At 57.9% G+C, this 19750-nt stretch overlaps 2 protein-coding genes across 4 annotated transcripts in view; one reads left to right on the plus strand and one right to left on the minus strand.

Moving 5' to 3' along the window:
• NPW (neuropeptide W) overlaps positions 1-14366 on the minus strand; it is a 16507-nt gene extending 2141 nt beyond the window's left edge. The window contains exon 1 of the transcript XR_001819747.2: positions 14282-14366. The gene's annotated coding sequence lies outside the window, so the exon portion shown is untranslated. The remainder of the gene's footprint in view (positions 1-14281) is intronic.
• Positions 4473-15461, plus strand: ZNF598 (zinc finger protein 598, E3 ubiquitin ligase). Of its 3 annotated transcripts, none has more exons than XM_017511036.2 (12): positions 4473-4766; positions 9844-9956; positions 10446-10575; positions 10833-11044; positions 11150-11367; positions 11872-11989; positions 12338-12525; positions 12699-12771; positions 12904-13655; positions 13982-14138; positions 14251-14401; positions 14515-15461. In XM_017511036.2, exons 1-12 carry the CDS (start codon positions 4542-4544, stop codon positions 14866-14868), a joined length of 2691 nt encoding a protein of 896 aa, XP_017366525.1. In that variant the 5' UTR covers positions 4473-4541; the 3' UTR covers positions 14869-15461. The 3 variants fall into 3 exon arrangements, with proteins under 3 accessions (XP_017366525.1, XP_017366526.1, XP_017366528.1); XM_017511037.2 differs by having other exon boundaries at positions 11872-11980; XM_017511039.2 differs by lacking the exon at positions 4473-4766 and having other exon boundaries at positions 9849-9956; positions 10450-10575.
• Positions 15462-19750: the final 4289 nt, after the last annotated feature.

The raw sequence follows: 19750 nt of genomic DNA on the forward strand, positions 1-19750 counted from the left end.
AAAAAAAAAAAAAAAGGCACAGGGCCAGACAGTTCCCCAGAATATCCCTCTGTGCCCACCTGGGCTTAACAGTCCCCTCTCAACCAGGTGATGTGGCTCATGCCTGTATTCCCAGCACTTTGGGAGGCTGAGGTGGGCAGATCCCTTGAGGTCAAGAGTTCGAGACCATCCTGGCCAACATGGTGAAACTCCATCTCAAAAAAACTAGCTGGGTGTGGTGGCACGTGCCTGTAGTCCCAGATACTTAGGAGGCTGAGGCAGGGAAATTGCTTAAGCCTAGGAGGCGGAGGTCTGAGCTGAGATCATGCAATACTCTGTCTCCAGAAAACAAACACCGAAAAACAGCCCCCTCCCAAAGGGCAGAGGACTCTTTCAGGATCTCCCAGCAAAGGTGAATCCAGCCCTCCCTGAGTAACCACACCAGTCAGGGCAGCCCCTGGGTCCCAGACACTAGAAATCTTGTTTCGAGTCATCATGAACTATCTCAACTTGACCTCCAGACAGTGCCATGGACGGAACTATTATTGACTCCATTCCCCAATGAGGAAACTGAGGCCCAGGGAGACGTTACCTGCCCCAGATCATGTTGGGTAAATGGTGGAGGTGAGATACATGCTAGCTAGTGAGCCCAAGAGCCTCAGCTTGGGGGAACAGGGTATCCCTGTCCAGAAGGACACAGAAGGGCTGGGGCACGTTGGACACGGTGGCTCATGCCTGTAACCTCGACGCTTTAGGAGGCCAAGGTGGGTGGACTGCTTGAGGCCAGGAGCTCAAAACCAGCCTGGCCAATACAAAACTTAGCCGGGCGTGATGGTACACACCCGTAGTCCCAGCTACTCGGGAAGCTGAGGCAGGGAAATCATTTGAACTTGGGAGGCAGAGGTTGCAGTGAGCAAGGATGGCACCACTGCGCTCCAGCCTGGGCAACACAGCAAGACTCCATCCCAAAAAACAAATAAACAAACAAAAACAGAAGGTCTGGGGGCAGAGTGAGGCCAACTCCTGAGGTGTGAGGGGCTCGGGGGGCTCTAGTGAGCCTCAGGAGGTTTAGAAGCAGCAGCCCTCCTCACAAAGGCCCTCCCTGTTCCGGGCATCATGGTGAGATGCCAGCCCAACTTGACAGTCGCAGCTGAGGGCAAGAGGATAAGGCTCTCGGCCTCTCCTGCCTCAGTTTCCTTATCTGTAAGTGGGGTAGAAAGAGTGGCCACTTCATCATCTTGTTGGCATTGATAATTCAGAGGTGGGTCTGGGAACTGAGCCATGCCTGGTACCCAGTGGGCACTCAATGAATGCTGTGGCTAGGATCTAGCCTTGCTGTGCCAGTGGGTGACCACCCCCAGCCTGTCAGGAAACACTGTGACGGGGGCAGAATGGGGGATGCAGATGGAGCTGTCTGTGCCACCTGGAGGACCCCAGGGACCAGAGGCCCTGCAAGAAGCTGTCCTTGCTGCGCTCCCCCAGGGCCCCTTGTCCTTGAGAGATGCCTGGAGTGTGTGGTGGGCGGGCAACACAGCACGATACAGGCCAGAGCTGGGCCCCATCAGGGTCCCTTGGCACTGCCGCCCGCTCCCAGCTAAGGTGACGTGGGCGTGTCTGGAGCCCTGGGGGACTGTAGCCCAGTCCAGAGATAGTCCAGGATGCCCCCTGGAGGTGGCCCGGGTAGCTTCTGCAGGGGGAACTGCGGAAACTGATCAATGAATGTCTAATGCGGGATGGAAGTCCCTGTGACAGGAAGCAGAAGGAGAGCTGTAACAGCATAGACACATCTCAAAAATGCAATGGTATACAATGGAAAAAACTCCCTGCAGCACGGTAGGCTCCACGTGCTGACATTTTCTGAGCTTAAACGTCAGCAATGGGCTGGGCGAGGTGGCTCACACCTGTAATCCCAGCACTTTGGGAGGCCAAGGCAGGCGGATCACCTGAGGTCAGGAGTTCAAGACTAGTCTGGCCAACATGGCAAAACCCCATCTCTACTAAAAGTACAAAAATTAGCCAGGCATGGTGGCAGGCACCTGTAGTCTCAGCTACTCAGGAGACTGAGATAGGAGAATCCCTTGAACCCAGGAGGCAGAGGCCCCAGTGAGCTGAGATCACACCACTGCACTGAGCCACTGCTCAAGGCAGCCACTTGCCTGCCACGGGCATGAAGCCTGGCCCCGAACAGGAACTCCCTGGTAAGGAGGAGATGAATGAGCAAATCTGTTTTGTTATCTTTAAAATTACTGGTCAGGTGTGGCATGGTGGCTCATGTTTGCAATGAGAGAGCAGTCTGGGCTTTTTTTTTTTTTTTTGAGACATAGTCTCTCTCTGTCACCCAGTCTGGAGTGTCGCGGTGGGATCTTGGCTCACTGCAACCTCTGCCTCCGGGTTCATGAAATTCTCTTGCTTCAGCCTCTCAAGTAGTGGGATTACAGGCATGCACCACCACACCCAGCTGATTTTTGTATTTTTAGTAGAGATGGTGTTTCACCTTGTTGGCCAGGATGGTCTCGACCTCTTGACCTCGTGATCCGCCCACCTGGTCTTCTCAAAGTGCTGGGATTACAGGAGTGAGCCACCGCACCCAGCCCACTGCTGGGATTTAAGCTTAGAAAATGGCCTTTTCTCTCTNACGGAATCTCTCTGTGTTGCCCAGGCTGGAGTGCCGTGGAGCAATCCCAGCTCACTGCAACCTCTGCCTCGCAGGTTCAAGAGATTCTTCTGCCTCAGCCTCCTGATAGCTGGGACTACAGGCATGCGCCACCACGTCCAGCTAATTTTTGTATTTTTAGTAGAGTTGGGGTTTCGCCATATTGGCGAGGCTGGTCTTGAACTTCTGACCTCATGATTTGCATGATCTCAGCAACCCTGGCCTCCTGGTTCAAGCAATTCTCCTGCCTCAGCCTCCCAAGTAGCTGGAATTACAGTTATGCACCACCATGCCGAATTTTGTATTATCATTATTATTTTTAAGTAGAGATGAGGTTTCTCCATGTAGGTCAGGCTGGTCTTGAAGTCCTGACTTCAGGTGATCTGCCTGCCTTGGCCTCTCAAAGTACTAGGATTATAAGTGTGAGCCACCACGTCTGGCCTACAATTTTTTTTTTCTTTTTTTTGAGACGGAGTCTTGCTCAGTTGCCAGGCTGGAGTACAGTGGCATAATCTCTGCTCACTGCAACCTCCAACTTTCAAGTTAAGTGATTCTCCTGCCTCAGCCTCCTGAATAGCAGGAATTACAGGTGCAAGGCAGCACACCTGGCTAATTTTTTGTATTTTAAGGAGAGACGGGGTTTCACCATGCTGGCCAGGATGGTCTCCATCTCGACCTCGTGATCTGCCCGCCTCAGCCTCCCAAAGTGCTGGGATTACAGGTGTGAGCCACCATACCCGGCCTAAAAATTTTTTTTGTAGAGGCAGGGCCTGATTATGTTGGCCAGGCTGGTCTGATTTTGTTAGCCAGCTAAACTCTGGCCAGCAACCAGGCCACCCCAGCCTTCCAAAGTGCTGGAATTACAGACTTGAGCCACTGTGCCTGGCAGCTTTTTTCAGTAAGTGGAGAAACTGGGGCTTCAAGCCCATTTCTGTCTGTTTCTAAAGTCCACGCTCACTGGGCTTGGATCACTTGAGCCCTGGAGGTTGAGGCCTCAGTGAGCTGTGACCATACCACTGTGTTCCAGCTAGAGCAAGACCCTGTCTCAAATAAATAAATAAGTAAAGTTCAGGCCTCTTCTACAGTATACTACCTCTTTTCTAGAAGGGTTCAGATCTGGATCAACCTTCTGGATGGCAGAGGGAGGAAGGTCCCGAGTGTGCCTGGCTTCCAAGGGTAGGGAGGAAGCCCTGTACAGCAGCATCCATACAAACACGCCCTGTGCTAGGCCCAGCGTAAAGAGGACACGTTCTGTTCCTGCCTTCTAGAGGCCCCTCCTCTGCAGGACTGGCAAGACTGCCCTGGGCTGGGAGATGGACATCACCACGCTGCGTTTCATGTTGTCTTTCATGAGGGATTTGAACAGGGCATTAGGAAAATGGAGGTGGGACCAGGCTTCTGCGTGTTCCAAATACCAGAGGCTTCCTAATAAGTTGGCCAGAATTAGCAAACGCAAATACAGCACGTCCAGTTAAACGTGAATTTCAGGTAAACAAGGAGCAGCATTTTCGTATGAGTCTAGCCCATCAATATTTGGGCTATAGTTACACTAAGACATGACTCCTTGTTCATCTGAGATTCAAACCGGGTGTCCCGGGTTTCATCTGGCAACGCCAGTCCGTGGAGCCCAGCGAGGATTGACATTACTACACGCGTGGCCCAGAGGAACCAGGGACAGCCTGGCCAAGCGGGCGGCGCGCGCTTCCGAGTGGCCGGCTCGGGCTAGAGCGGCCGCGGCCCAGGACCCCGCTCTAGCCGGCGCCTCGTTGGGGCGGAAGTGGCGACGCGCACTTCCGCCAGGCGGGCCCGTTGCTGGGCGGGGCGGTGACGTTAGCCCGGAAGGGGCGGGCCCGCCGGGAGCCAGGCCGCGCGGCGCCGCGCCGGCCGGGAGGGGGCCGGAGTCCGGACCATGGCGGCGGCGGCGGCTGGTACCGAGGGGCGGCGCGCGGCCCTGGAGGCGGCGGCGGCGGCGGTGCCCGAGCGGGGCGGCGGGAGCTGCGTGCTGTGCTGCGGAGACCTGGAGGCCACGGCGCTGGGCCGCTGCGATCACCCGGTGTGCTACCGCTGCTCCACCAAGATGCGGGTGCTCTGTGAGCAGCGCTATTGCGCCGTGTGCCGCGAGGAGCTGCGCCAGGTGCGGGGCGCCGGGGGTGCGGCTCGGGGGCGGCGGGGCTCCTGACGGCCGGAAGGGGACTTTGCCTCCCTACGGTCCGGCCATGGGCGCCGGCTTCCGAGACAGGCCTGAGGGCCACGCGGGGCGGGGTCCCGGCCGTATGGCTGACGGCGGGGCGTTGGGGCTGGGAGGCAGGAGGCGGCCGAGCGGGTTGGAGAGCGAGCATGCCCTGTGGGGACAGCCTGGGGACTTCCCCCACATCCCTGGGGTTCCTGCCGGGCCACAGGAAGGTGGCCTGAGCAGATGGAGAACTCTGTGACCTGCTCGTCTTCGGGAGTTTATTTCCCAGGGGCTTCCATTCAGGTGGAGGAAACAAGGCAAGGGGGATCCTCCAGATGCCATCTGTCCTGGAAGCAGAGAGTCAAACCTTGGGAATTCTCAGCCCAGCTGTTTCTGGGCTCTCATTGGGTGACGCTGATCAAACTTCCAAGACTAACGTTTTCCTCCGTGGAGTGGAGATGACACCAGTCTCGGAGGGAGACCCACTCACCGGAGGGGAAGATCTCCTCCCGGTTCTTGGCGGGAAGGAAGAAAAGTGTTGGGAAGTTCTCCTCCTCCTCCTCGCCGCCTCCTTTGACTCTGATCTCTAAAGTGAATGGGAGACGTTTTTGACTGTCCAGGCCTGGAAGCCCTGGAGGGGTCAGAGGGTGCCATGCAGTGTTCCCCCACCCTCCCTGTACTGCCTGCTGCTGGCTGTGGGCACCTGGCTGGAGCCCCTTAGGTTTGGTGAGCTTAGAGATTTGTTTGCTCCCAGCATTGTGAAATTCTCCTGATTCGTTCATAGAAGGCTTTGGCTGGTGACAGCTGCCAGAATTCTAACTTTCTTTTTCCTAGAAGAGATGCAGAGCAGTATTGAGGGATAGGTTCGTTCTTTCCTTTTTTCCTCTTCTCTCTTTTTTGAAAGTAGACATTACGTCAAAGGAGCTGGAGAGCACTGCTATTCTCTGAGCTATTTGTGGGCATCTACCCTGTGCCCTTTTTGGAAAAAGACATTTGGAGATGCTGTCAGTCATGTGACAGAAAGAGGCAGACCCAGACCCAGGGGAGATCTAGGCTGCAGAAACAGTCACAGAGGACCTTGGCCGGTGGCTTACTCAGAGGGCGCTTCCTGGCTTTGCCAGAGCCTGGCTTGCCGGCCAGGCCTGCATAGCATGACGTCACTCCAACAGCCGGGTTTCCCGGCACACCTGTAGCTTCCCTCAGGAAAGAAGATGCTAAGGAGTTGTTGGCACGTGAGGTCCTGGGCAGGCTGCAGGTCTGATGCAAGACATGAGTGAACATCTACACATGCTTACTCCAGCAGCCGCTGCCCACTCTCATTCCTCGCAGGCCCCACACCCTCCAGGACTCTGTGGCCCGGGGCTGTTGACAGGAGCTGTCAGCCAGGGTGTGGTTTGGCACTGGGTGCCCTCAGCTGAGCCTCGGCTTCCTCTCAGGCCTGTCCCCACCTTGCTGGGCTGAAGGCGGGGTCCTGGGAAGTTTGCTGTTGGCTGCTCCCCTCTGCTTTGCATTCATCCTGTTTTCCTTCCCATCTTGAAGTTGCCGCATCACTCTAGCCTCCTTTTTCCCTTACTGAGTTCGGCGTCATCCCCTGAGTGCGTTCTGTGTCCCACGCGTGCTCAGGAATTCCCACTGCAGCCCTCAACTCCTGAATCCTGGCATTGCCTTGGCCTTCCTTATGGGACTGAGGCTTTGCGAAAATTGGGAGGAAAGTGTCCAGGATGCCCTGTGGAATCGGCCGACTCCATGTGCTTGTTTGTTCCGCACACCTGGACCCAGGCCTTCCCTGCAGAGGCCACGACTGCTGCTCAGGCAAGGAGCCAGATTGGCCCAACCCCTGGCAGGCGCTCAGGGTGGAAGCTGAGGCTGGTTCCCCTCTGTGGGAGGTGGGGGCACCGGTCTCAGCCATGGCTGACCGAGCCCCTGGGGTGGTGGAGCCCCAAGTACTGGGCCTCTTTTCTGGCCACGTCTTTCTTAAGGGCTGGTTCCTGCTGTTTGCGTCTTGTTCTCCAGCTTACACTGGTCCCTGGTGTTACTACCGGAGTCCTGACGGGGCTGCGGGGGCCCCCCAGGGCAACCCACCCCCACCTCACGGGGAGGCAGTGGGAGGGGCAAGGAGGGCCAGCCCACAGCCACCCAAGGGCCCAGGTCAGGAGGGCGACCTGCTAGCTTGAGTCATGCTTCCCTACTCCTACTGTCCCCTCCCTATCCCCCATGGCCCTGGCCCTCTCTGTAAGATGCTCCCTGCTGCTGTCCCCATCTGGGCTCCTTGGGGGTCTACGCTCTCTAGATGGCCCTGGGAGCCATCCCCAGGGTACCCTTCCCACGTGTGGGCAGGCTCTCACTGCCACCTCACTCTTCCAGCCCTTACAGCTGTCCTTTTGTGTGCCTATGGCATGTTGGGGGGTGTGGGGCGGCAAGGCCCCAGGCAGACACCACACCTGTCCCTGTGAGGGGCCAGGGGTCCCTCCTGTTCCTGTGCAGGCCTCTCCCATCTGCTTCTCATCCTCCTTGGGGCCTGACCTGGCCATCTCCAGGGCTCACACAGGGTGCCCTTCCCCCATCATTGGCTGCCTGGCCCATCCCCAAGCTTCTCCCTATGGTTCCTGTGTTTCTGTTCTCAGGTGTGCAGCCCTCTCCCTCTCTCTAGGGGTGACCTAGAGCTGTTGCCTCCCTGTGTAGTCCCAGCCCAGCCTTCTCCCCCGGCCCCCACGTCCCACCCCGGCCATCTCCCACCAGCCTGTAAATCCCACTCCCAGCCATCTCCTCGCCGGCCCTTAAGTCCCCTACTCCCAGCCTGGCTGTGCTGACGTGCCACCAGGCTGGGAGGGTCTTGCTGTTTGGCTCCTAGGTGGACTGTGCCTGACCCCAACCTGGCCACCATGCTGTAGGGCACAGTCTTGTCCAGCCCCCTCCTCACCCTCTGCTAGGGGCGGGTCCTCTGCCTCCAGCTGCTCCCTGGCTTCAGAGAGGCTCCCTTGACCAAGTCCACCAGCTCCACCATTGCCATCCCACACAGGTTTCTTGGGACTTTCAATTGCATGGGGCGTGGGTGCCTCTAGGCAGCAAGGACAGAGGAGTCTACGTGCTCCTCAGCGGGGCCTGGCACTGTGCCCGAACACGGGCGGCACTCTGAAGATGCACGAGTGGAGGTTGGCTGCATGTTAGGGGTGCCTGGGATGCCCCGTGCCTGCAGCCTGAGGGGTTGCCACCCAGGGTGGATGAGAGCGTGCGACTGAAGGGAGGGGTGCCAAAGTGGGGAGGCAGGGCCAGGGGCGCCACTGGCATGGGTTTCCTCGAGGGAAGGAAGTTGTGTCTCTTCAGAGTCTGATGGGCTTGGCTGCTTTTTGGCAGTCTTGGGGGCTTCCCTCACAGCCAGATGCTAGCTTCCTCGCCCGCGTGCTACTTCAGGAGCTGTGGCGGGGGAGTGGCCCTGTCTGGTTCCCGGGAGTCCCGGCACTCAGCTCCCATAGGAGGCTCATTGTCTGGATCCTGGCAGCACCCTGAGTGGCTCTGCAGAGTGTGCCCATGAGGGTCAGGCTGGAGAGGCTCCCTTGGGACTAGAAGGCAGGGCTGGGTGTCAGCTGCCTCAAGGGCGGCCGCTGTGAAAAGAGGCCGCACAGGGCCCTGGGCCCTTCCCCATGTTTGGGGTGTGCCGAGATGCTGCTCGGAAGGAGGAGAGCTGGGGGACAGATCAGGGTGCTGTGGTCCACAGTGAGAGCCTTTGTAATGGGGCTCTGGGGTGGGGCTGCAACTCCCATCTGAAGGCGTGGGAGGCAGCTGTGATGAGGCGCCCATCTAAGCCCAGCGTGTGATGGGGACAAAGAGGTGGCCTAGTTCATCCTGCCCAGCCTTGCCTGATGTGACAAGGGCAGTAAAGGTCTGGGCTGCTGTTCCTGCAGCTCGAACTGTCCACCCTGCCCTCGAAGAGCTGACTCCTGTCTGCGGGATGGGGGCAGCCTCCTCATAGCACAGCAGCCTGTCATGGCAGAAGTGGAGGCTGAGCTCTCCTGGTGCTCCTGACCCTCCCAGGGAGCCAGCTTTAACTACCCGCTCTGGGGGACACAGATCACCCCAGGGCCCCCCCGAGCACGGGTGGGACTGGGTGTCCCTGCCAGGCCTCAGGTTTCCCAACTTCACGGCCGTTCTAGCCCGACGTCCTCTTTGGCTAAGGCTAAATGTAACATGACCTTAGTGTGATCCTTCCCAAGGTGAGGACGTCCCCTGCCCTGGATGTGTCCGTGAGGCCTCCAACTACTTTCAGGGCCCTGAGTTGAGGCATGTGACCAGTGCCAGGGTTGGGACAGTGGCAGAACCAGAAGGGGGCCTGACCAACCCAAGAGGTGGGGTGGCACCTAACTCCACAGGTGTGGGGGCACCAAGGGTACTCGCCAGCAGGGCTTTGTGGAGAGCAGGAGTGCTGAGCTGAGCGAGGGCACCTGGGCCATCTGGAGGCACAGGGCAGACAGGGGCGGGTCCTCGCACAGCCAGCTCTGCAGGTCCTGAGACCCCTGGGAAGGGGCTCATACAGAGGCTCTGCAACGCGTGCTGCGTGTGCGTGAGCTGAGGTGGCTGGCTTGAGCCTTTGGCCGTGGAGGCTCCATGGAAACGTGGGTGTGGGGGCGTCAGACAGGGTGGCTGGGCCTTGTCACCTGATGCATCCCCGGCTGGCTGCGATTGGTATTCTCTCAGCAGCTGCTTGGAACGCATCTCTTTTCTGTCCGGGAAAGCAACGCAGAGTGACAGCTGCTCTGTTCCCTGAAGGGTGGAGCCGCCGGGTGAGGGCCGCTGCCTGTGGGGCAAGGCCGCTTTGGGACTGGCCTGGCCGCCCCCTGGTGGAGAGGCCGGGCGTTGTGTCTCTGTGCTCTGCCCCGGCCACTGTCTACCACTGTCTGATGGGGCCTCCCGGGAGGGCTCCTGATGCCTCCCTTCTACTCAGAGGGGATGTGAGGGCTCCCTTGCCTCTGAACCTCTGTGGCATCCCAGGCGGGAGTCCCATCCCAGCCCTGCTCACCACCCCTCTGGTCTTTGGCTTTAGGTGGTCTTTGGGAAGAAGCTTCCTGCCTTCGCCACCATCCCCATCCACCAGCTGCAGTATGAGAAGAAATATGACATCTACTTTGCAGATGGAAAGGTGTATGCATTGTACAGGTGAGCAGGGCCTCTCCCTGGCTCCCAGCCTCCCCCTGGCCTCACAACTGGAGGCACTTTGGGGGCCACATGGTACATCGATACTGGGGCCAGGCACCCAGGTTCCTGTGACTAGGGATGCTCACCAGGTCCTCTTGGGGGCGCACTGGGGGAAGACATGCCCAGGTGGCACAACACCTACCTCGGGGGCTCCTTGAGGGGCACACGAGCTTGTGTGAGCCAGGCCCGTGGCCTGAAAACCCAGTAAAGGGCACAGCTGTCCCAGGGCTGGTCTCCCAGGGGAGGGGCAGCTCATGGGCTCAGGGCTAGAGCCAGGCTTCTGACCCAGGCCGTGCGCAGGCTCAGCCATGGTCTCCTGGGTCACAGACTCCAGCCTCCCCGTGGTCTTGTGTCTGGCCTGGGTCATAGGCCTGGGGCCTGGTAAGTGGCCCCACTTCCAGCAGTGACACTGAATGTCCTGGGACCGTGGGCGGCTCGGTGTCTCCCTAGGCAGCTGCTGCAGCATGAGTGCCCGCGGTGCCCCGAGCTGCCGCCCTTCAGCCTCTTCGGGGACCTGGAGCAGCACATGCGGAAGCAGCACGAGCTCTTCTGCTGCCGGCTGTGCCTCCAGCACCTCCAGGTGTGCCCCCCGGAGACCCCAGACAGAGCCCAGGTGGTGGGTGGTGCAGGGGATGCGGCCACACAGTGGGGAGGGGCATGGCCACCTGCTGCCTCTGGCCCTGAGTGGCCCCCCTGAGGGTCAGGCTGCACGTAGCAGGGAGGCCTCTGGTGGCTGGCGGGGCCCTCTCCTGGCCCCTGCTGCTCCGCTGCTGGCCCGTGGGAAGAGGCGGGAGGCCTGGGTCCCCCAGCCCGTGCCCAGCCCCCTGTGCTCTGCAGATCTTCACATACGAGCGCAAGTGGTACTCCCGCAAGGACCTGGCCCGGCATCGCATGCAGGGGGACCCCGACGACACGTCGCACCGCGGGCACCCGCTCTGCAAGTTCTGTGACGAGCGCTACCTGGACAACGACGAGCTGCTCAAGCACCTGCGCCGCGACCACTACTTCTGCCACTTCTGCGATTCTGACGGCGCCCAGGACTACTACAGGTGGGCAGGGCGGTGCGCAGATAGATGACCCTCCCTCCCTCGGGCCACGGCTGGGAGCTGGCCAGGGTGTGGGGCTGGCACCCCTGACACCCCATCTCCTGCCAGCGACTACGCCTACCTGCGCGAGCACTTCCGCGAGAAGCACTTCCTGTGTGAGGAGGGCCGCTGCAGCACAGAGCAGTTCACCCACGCCTTCCGCACGGAGATCGACCTCAAGGCCCACAGGACGGCCTGCCACAGCCGCAGCCGTGCCGAGGCGCGCCAGAACCGCCAGATCGACCTGCAGTTCAGCTATGCGCCTCGGCACTCACGCCGGAACGAGGGTGAGCAGGCGCCTAGCCTGGACACCCCTGGCGGGGGGGCTGTGACCACGCCCTGCTCTGGAGCCTCAGACCAAGCTGCAGATGTGGGAGGTGACCTCCCGCCCTCTGGCCAGGCTGGAGCCCCTGAGCACCCCATGTGTGCCAGGAGCGCTTCCTCCCTCAAGGTCTCAGATCTGCTGCCCTGGGTGCCTGGTGCCGCTCCCTGGACCAGGAGGCTTGTACTGAGCACCTGCTGTGTGCAGAGATCGCCAGGGACTGGGGCCCTGCTCCTACTCCTCTCCCTTCCCCCGTTCCTGTAACTCAGCACCTAGGTTGTTGAGGCCTGTGGCTGGCGTGGACCCTGCAAGGCACCTGTGCCATCCCTTGGTCTCATGTGCACGGTGGGTGGGCAAGCTTCTGCTGCCCAGGCCTGAGCATTGGCCAGGTGTGGCCTTGACAGCAGGCCTGTCCCTCCTGTTGTCGTCCTGGGGTCCCGCGAGGTGACAGGCTGTCTGCTGGCCGCAGGGGTTGTCGGTGGCGATGACTACGAGGAAGTGGACAGGTACAGCCGCCAGGGCCGAGCGGCCCGGGCCGGCACTCGTGGAGCCCAGCAGAGCCGCCGAGGAAGCTGGAGGTACAAAAGGTGGGGGGCCTTGTGTGCCGCTGACATTCTTCTGTGGTGACCATGGCCACTGGCCAAGCTGGGAGTAGGGATGGGGTCAGGGATTGTGGCCAGAGATTCTGCGGTCCTGAGTGGCAACACGGTCTCCACAGTGTCTTTGGTGCACAGAAGTTTCTTCCTCTTTCTTCCAGTTCCAGCCGCAGCCAGATCCCAGGGTTGGTGTGGGTGAAAGGGGCCTTTGGCAATTGGGCAGTCGCAGCAGCGGTCCAAGGAAGCACTGGCCTGCCAGGCTCTGCAGGGCATTAGACCCCACATACTGGGCCCAGGCACTGCCCATGCTCAGCCTGAAGGCTGGCCTCCTTGTTCCAGGGAAGAAGAGGACCGGGAAGTAGCAGCTGCAGTCCGGGCCTCCGTGGCCGCGCAGCAGCAGGAGGAGGCACGCAGGAGCGAGGACCGGGAGGAAGGTGGCCGGCCCAAGAAGGAGGAGGCAGCGGTGCGGGGTCCCGAGGAGCCCCGTGGCCCCCGGCACCCACCCCGGACTCAGGGTGAAGGCCCAGGTGAGTCAGCCCTACCTGGGGGTAGCTCTGCCGACACCAGGAGGCCAGTGGCCAGCTCTTAACAAGCTTGGTGCCCGGGACCTTTACCTGGGAGGTCGAAGAGCACCCTGTGCTCCCAGTCCCCAGAGGGCTTGTCCCCACACCCTGACCTAGGGGCCTTGTGTTTCTCATAGGCCCCAAGGAAACCTCGACAAATGGTCCTGTAAGCCAAGAGACCTTCCCAGTGACAGGCCCAGCCACTCCAGGGTGTGTGTGGTTGCCCATGGGTGAATGGTGCGTGGGCAGGTGGGTGCGGGCAGCCACAGGTGGCTGCTAGGAGGGCAGGTGTGGAGCTACAGAGCCTGATAGCTGCTGACCAGCTCCCTTCCCTGCGCCCAGCCCCCTCCCACCACCCAGCCCGAAGCTCAAGGACGAAGACTTCCCCAGTCTCTCCGCCTCCACTTCCTCCTCCTGCTCCACTGCAGCAACCCTGGCCTCTGTGGGGTTGGCGCTGCCATATGCCATCCCTGCCAGGAGCAGGAGTGCCTTCCAGGAGGAGGACTTCCCCGCCCTGGTGTCCTCAGCGCCCAAGCCTGGCACCACTCCCACCAGCCTCGTTTCTGCCTGGAACAGCAGCAGCAGCAGCAACAAGGTAGCGCGGCCCCCACCCTCAGCACAGGCTGCCAGCAGTGGCCAGCCCACCAGGAAGGCTGGGAAGGGGAATAGGGGCGGCAGGAAGGGCGGCCTGCCCCTCCCAGAGGAGGAGGAAAGTGGCAGCCCGGCCGCGCAGGAGCCTCGAAGTGCACGCCCCATGGGCTCTGTCGCCTCTGCGCTGCGGCCAGCCTCCACTCAGCCCTCTAAGGTTGGCAAGAAGAAGAAAGTGGGTTCGGAGACGCCCAGCACCGCCTTGCCGCAGCCCCCGCCTCCTAGCTGTCCCCCAGGGCCTGCACAGGCTCCGGAAACTCCTGCCACCAGAGCCGAGGGGCCAGTTGCCATCATCGTTAATGGACACACAGAGGGCCCAGCCCCGGCTCGGAGTGTCCCCAAGGAACCACCAGGGCTCCCAAGGCCCCTGGGCTCCTTCCCCTGCCCACCGGAAGACTTCCCAGCGCTCGGCGGCCCCTGCCCGCCCCGGATGCCGCCACCCCCAGGTACCTGTGCTGTTCAGGCCTGCTCCCTGGGCGTCGGGAGGGGCTGGGGTCAGGAAGGAGCAACAGGCAAAGCCTGCAGCTGGGTGGTGGTGACCCCTATGCACTGCTGTCGGCCACCCAAGTGACCTACAGCATTCCCTTAACTGCCTTGCATCCCTTGCCTCTTTGAAACTGGCCCTCCTGGCACTTGCCGGGACGGAGGGTGCATGAGCTCACGTGGGCTGGGCCTGCCACACCATGAGCGTGGCTGTGGACAGAAGCTGGCCCCGGAGGCTACGCAACCCGCACTCAGTGAGGGCTCTGGGTCTCATCCTGCCGCCCCTCAGGCTTCAGTGCTGTGGTGCTCCTGAAGGGCATGCCTCCCCCACCCCCACCAGGCCTGGCGCCCCCTGTCAGCAAGCCGCCGCCACCCGGCTTCTCTGGCCTCCTGCCTAGCCCCCACCCGGCCTGTGTCCCCAGCCCCGCCACCACCATCACGAAAGCGTAAGTGTGGGGGGGTTGCCTGGCATCCACTGGGGGCTGGAGGAGGGTACCCTCCCCCTGGGCCGCCCTAAAGGCTGAAACCTCCACCTCCTCTTCACCTCTTGACCCCCAGACCCAGGCCGACCCCTGCTCCGCGGGCCTACCTAGTCCCTGAGAACTTCCGGGAGAGGAACCTGCAGCTCATCCAGTCCATCAGGGACTTCCTGCAGAGTGACGAGGCCCGATTCAGCGAGTTCAAGAGCCACTCAGGGGAGTTCAGACAGGTCAGGCGGGCCTGGGGGGTTGAGCCGGGTCAGGTAGGCCGGGCGGGTGGATAGCCCGTCTTCATCCAGGGCTGGGCCGGAGGGGATGACTGAATCCAGCTCTCTGGCAGCAGGGCCTGATCTCCGCAGCCCAGTATTACAAGAGTTGCCGGGACCTGCTGGGGGAGAATTTCCAGAAGGTCTTCAATGAGCTGCTAGTCCTGCTGCCCGACACAGCCAAGCAGCAGGAGCTCCTGTCTGCACACATGGACTTCTGCAGCCGCGAGAAGCCTCCCAGCAGCAAGTCCAAGAAGAACAAGAAGAGCGCGTGGCAAGCCACCACCGAGCAGGCGGGCCTGGACTGCCGTGTGTGCCCCACCTGCCAGCAGGTGCTCGCGCACGGGGACGTCAGCAGCCACCAGGAGCTGCATGCTGCCCGGGACGATGACTTCCCCTCCCTGCAAGCCATCGCCAGGATCATCACGTAGCTCCCTCTAGCGTGGCCTGAGCTATTGCACCGTGAACGTCCTTCCTCTTTCCTTCCTCTCCGGGCTGCCAGGCAGCCAGGTAAGGCACCGGTGAGGCCGCATACTCCGGCCTCTTGGTTGGCCAGGCCCACCAGGGAATTGCCAGGACGGTCCACCCACCCTGGCGGCAGACTCAGATGGAAGTCCACCCCTGCCTCACTGGTGGGCCAGTCTTGGTTTGCATTCTTGTGCTTTTGGGAGGCGCCAGGGGAGGGAAGGGCTGGGCTCCTGGGACCTGTTGCTGCTGTCAAAGCCAGAGGTCATGGTGGCCTGATCCAGGCCCTCCCGAAGCTGGGGCCTGCGGTAACTGCAGCCCCAGAGCTGAAAGCTGCGGCTCCACTGGTGCCAGAGTCAGATGTCACAGATGTGTGTTGTATAAACAATTGGCTGTTTCGTGTTTCAAGAATGTTATGGATTAAAAGCAGACACGAAATTGTGTTACTTGAAGTTGAATCATTTTATGAGACAAGCTGAATCTGGGATCTCAAATTGCCTCTGACCTTTTATAAGACAGTTTATCTTCAAATAAATTTATTTTGCAATACTGCACATAACTGGTGTTCTGAGCTTCTCTGTCTTCCGAGTACACCCTGAAGCCAAATTTAGAAACAGGGTGGAGGGGACACCTGAAAATACTGCAGCAAAATAATTTGAGCTTAATTATCTGGATCTAGGGTTTCTGCAGGGAGACCAGACACATACGATAACCACCTTTCTGCTTCCAGCACATGTAAGTAGGAAAAAAACTCTAAACACAGCCATATTAAGACCAAGAATACATCCTTAGATCAGAGAAAGTAGAAATATTTCTCTGAAGTAAGCAGAAAGGGATCTCGTGGTGATGAAGGGCCAAAACCAGTGGCCTGCAGAGGGGCTGGGCCAGAGCACGTGGCGGCATTAGCACTGCCCCCCCTGAAGCTGGGGACTTGGACAGTGGGACTCAAGTGGTGTCCCCTGGGTGATGGCCATCCTGGGGCCAGCTAGGAGATAAGGGGCTGGGTAGATGCCACCTGCATTCCCCTCACACCTGACACACCTCACAGCTGATGCCCACTTTGCAGGCAATCGTAGGTTCCAGCCCACAGAAGAGTAGAGCAGTCTGGGAAATGGGCTGTTTCCTTAAGGTTATTGAAAATAACTTTTTTTTTTTGTGAGCCGGAGTTTCGCTCTTGTTGCCCAGACTGGAGTACAATGGCACAATCTTGGCTCACTGCAACCTCTGCCTCCCAGGTTTAAGCAATTCTCCTATCTCAGCCTCCCAAGTAGCTGGGATTCCAGGCATGTGCCATCACCCTCAGCTAATTTTGTGTTTTTAGTAGAGAGGAGGGTTCCCCATGTTGGTCAGGCTGGTCTTGAACTCCTAACCTCAGGTGATCTGCTGCCTCAGCCTCCCAGAGTGCCAGGATTACAGGTGTGAAAACACAGCCCACTTGAAAAGAACTTTGTATTAGCTGGACGTGGTGGCACATGCCTGTAATCCCAGCTACTCCTGAGACTGAGAAAGGATAATTTCTTCAACCAGGACCCAGGAGGTGGAGGCTGCAGTGAGTTGAGATCGCAGTACTATACTCCAGCATGGGTGACACAGACTCCAGACTCCATCTGGAAAAAAAAAAAAAGCTGGGATTACAGGCATATGCCCCCATGCATGGCTACCTTGTATTTTCAGTAGAGATGGGGGGGTTTCACTATGTTGGCCAGGCTAGTCTTGAATGAACTCCTGACTTTGCGCCTGGCCTTTCCCGCCCCACCCCCACCACTCTTGTCACCAGGCTGGACTGCATGGCACAATATCGGCTCACAGCAATCTCTGACTCCCAGGTTCAAGCCATTCTCCTGCCTCAGCCTCCTGACAAGCTGGAATTACAGGCATTCGCCACCATACCTGCTAATTTTTGTATTTTTAGTAGAGACGGTTTCACCATGTTGGCCAGGATGGTCTCAAACTCCTGATCTCAGGTAATCTGCCTGCCTTGGCCTCCCAAAGTGCTGGGACTACAGGCGTGAGCCACCGTGCCTGGCCAAAAAATGACTTCTTAAGTGTAGGGCCACAGCCCTATAGGGTCGTGGGGTGTCCCCTATCACTGTGCTGAGACACAGGATCCCAGAAGTAAAGAGACAGGACACCAAAGGACTGGAAAAGACAGCTGGGCTCGGTGGGCCATGCCACCTATGAGCGGAGACAGGTGAGGCCCTGAACGTCCAGGACCATCTGTATATATTGGGTATAGGTTAGGAGGCAGGGTAGTGAGTGAGGTCATCTTAAGAACAGTGATAGGGTCAAGACAATCACATGTGCAATAAGCAAAGGGTCCACCCCCATTAGGTCACCGAGGCAAGGAGGTGGGCCATGCGCAGTGAAGAGGGTGCAGTGTGCAACATTTCCTATATAAGGGCAGGCTACTTCTAAGGAATTTTATAGGAGGATGCTTTTGAGTCAACACAGTAGCTAAAGAGATGGCAGGGTCTGCAGCCACCTGCTGGCAGCTTCCAGTGATTTCTATAGGAGGAGGATCTGAGTAGCTAGATGTAGGGCTGAAGGCCTCACAGGGTCGTGGGGTGTCCATTATCCTGTGCTGAGGCGCAGGATCCCAGAAATAAAGAGACAGGACACAGAAGTACAATGAAAATACAGCTGCGCTCAGGGGGGGCACGCCACCTATGAGCAGAGTCAGGCGAGGCCCCGAATGTCCAGAAGCATGAGTATTTATTGTGTATAGGTTAGGGGACAGGGCAGTGAGTGAAATCATCTTTAAGGACAGTGATAGGGTCATGAGCAATAAAACAAGGGGTCCAACCCCATTAGGCACCTAGGCCAGGAGGTGGACAGTGCACAGCAAGGGCCTGTTCCCATGAAGGCAAGGGCCATGTGCAGTAAGGGGTCCACCCCCCCATTAGGTCACTGAGGCTCGAAGGTGGGCCATGCGCAGTGAAGCGGGTGCAGTGTGCAATACCTCTATCTATAGGAAACTATTTCTAAGATTTATGGGGGGATGCTTTAAGTCACACAGTAGTGACAGAACTGTCAGGGTTACCGCCACCTTCTGGCAGCTTTCAATGAGTTCTATGGGAAGATGCTTTTTGAGCAGCACAGTAGCAAGAGCTGATAAAGTTCACAGTCACCAAGGTGGATTGCCATTCTGAGGGCAGCCTTCCACAAGAACTAGAGCAAGGTCCTACAACTCCTTTATCAGGAGGAGTGGCCCTCACCCCAAGCCTGCCACACAGCGGGTATCTTTATGATACTGAACGCTGCCGCCTGGGCCACGGATTCTTGTCCTGGTATAACCGTTTTTCCTTTAAATCATGCTCTGCACTGTGTCTGCTCTAGGCATTCCTCTGACTATAAGCTGCTTATTCCTTAATTTGTGCTCTGTACTGTGTCCACTCTGGGCATTCCTCCGACTGTGAACTAAGATATAATTATATATGTAGGGAAATATTCTTTAGGCACTCAAACTATCAACTATTATATGATTATATATAGAGGATTATATAAAGGGATCCTTCAAGCCCTAATTCTATAAACTAATATATGATTGTATAAAGGATTATTTAAAAGGAAATAGCTGAGTAGTAACACTATAAAGTGAGATATTCCTCAAGCCCTAACTGTGCCAGGGTTCTGCTTAGCTCTCATTCCTCGGTGCCTATATGGGGGGTTACCCACACTAGAGAGTTGACAAGTTATACAGTCACCAAGGCAGGATTATACCAGAGGGGATTTAAGCCCTCAGACGCTCATGGGATTGCTGATCTGAGGGCAGCCTTCCACAAGAACTGGAGTAAGGTCCTACAACTCCTTTATCAGGAGGAGTGGCTCTTGCCCCAAGCCTGGCATACAGCGAGTATCTTTACAATACTGAATGCTGCCGCCTGGGCCATGGATTCTTGTCCTGGTGTAACTGTTTTTCCCTTAAATCATGCTCTGCACCATGTCTGCTCTAGATGTTCCTCTGACCATAAGCAAGATATGCTTATATATGTATAGCTGTTTTTCCCTTCATTCATGCTCTGTACCGTGTCTGCTCCAGACATTCCACCAACTATAAACTAAGATATAATTTTATATATATATGGAAATAACTGAGTGGTAAGATATTCTTCAGGCACTAATTCTATAAACTAATATATGATTATATATAAAGGATTATATAAAAGGAAATAACTGAGTAGTAACACTATAAACTCAGATATTCTTCAGGCACTAATTGTGCTGGGAATCTTCTTAGCTCTCCTTCCTGGGTACCTAGATGGGGGTTTACTCACAAGAAGGAGCAGGAACGAGAGGAATATGAGGCAACACTTAAGTGGCAGTTGTGACAAGCACTACTGCAAGCTCCATATGCCTAACCACAGTAATCCTCACCCTCCCTTGCCACAGGAACCATGAAGACCCTTTTACAGGAGGACTGCAGGCGAAGACAGGTTGAGGGATGTACCCAGGATGACCGAGGTGGAAAGTGGCAAACCCAGCATTTTGGCTCCAGAGATGGTTCTTAGCTGTGCTTCACTCAACCAGCAGGTTACGAAAAATAACCAATTAGAAATCTTAGGAATGGGCCGAGGGAAGTGTTAGTCATCCCAACACTTTGGGAAGAGGCCGAGCTGGGAGAATCACGAGGTCAGGAGTTGGGAGACTAGCCTGACCAACATAGAGAAACCCTGTCTCTACTAAAAAATACAAAGATTAGCCGGGCGTGGTGGTGCATGCCTGTAATCCCAGCTACTCAGGAGGATGAGGCAGAAGAATCACTTGAACCTGGGAGGCAGAGGTTGCAGTGAGCCGAGATCGGGCCGCTGCACTACATCCTGGGCAAGAAGAGCAAAACATCTCAAAAAA

This window comes from Cebus imitator, unplaced genomic scaffold (genome assembly GCF_001604975.1).
Source record: "Cebus imitator isolate Cc_AM_T3 unplaced genomic scaffold, Cebus_imitator-1.0 Scaffold444, whole genome shotgun sequence".
Classification (NCBI taxonomy): domain Eukaryota; kingdom Metazoa; phylum Chordata; class Mammalia; order Primates; family Cebidae; genus Cebus; species Cebus imitator.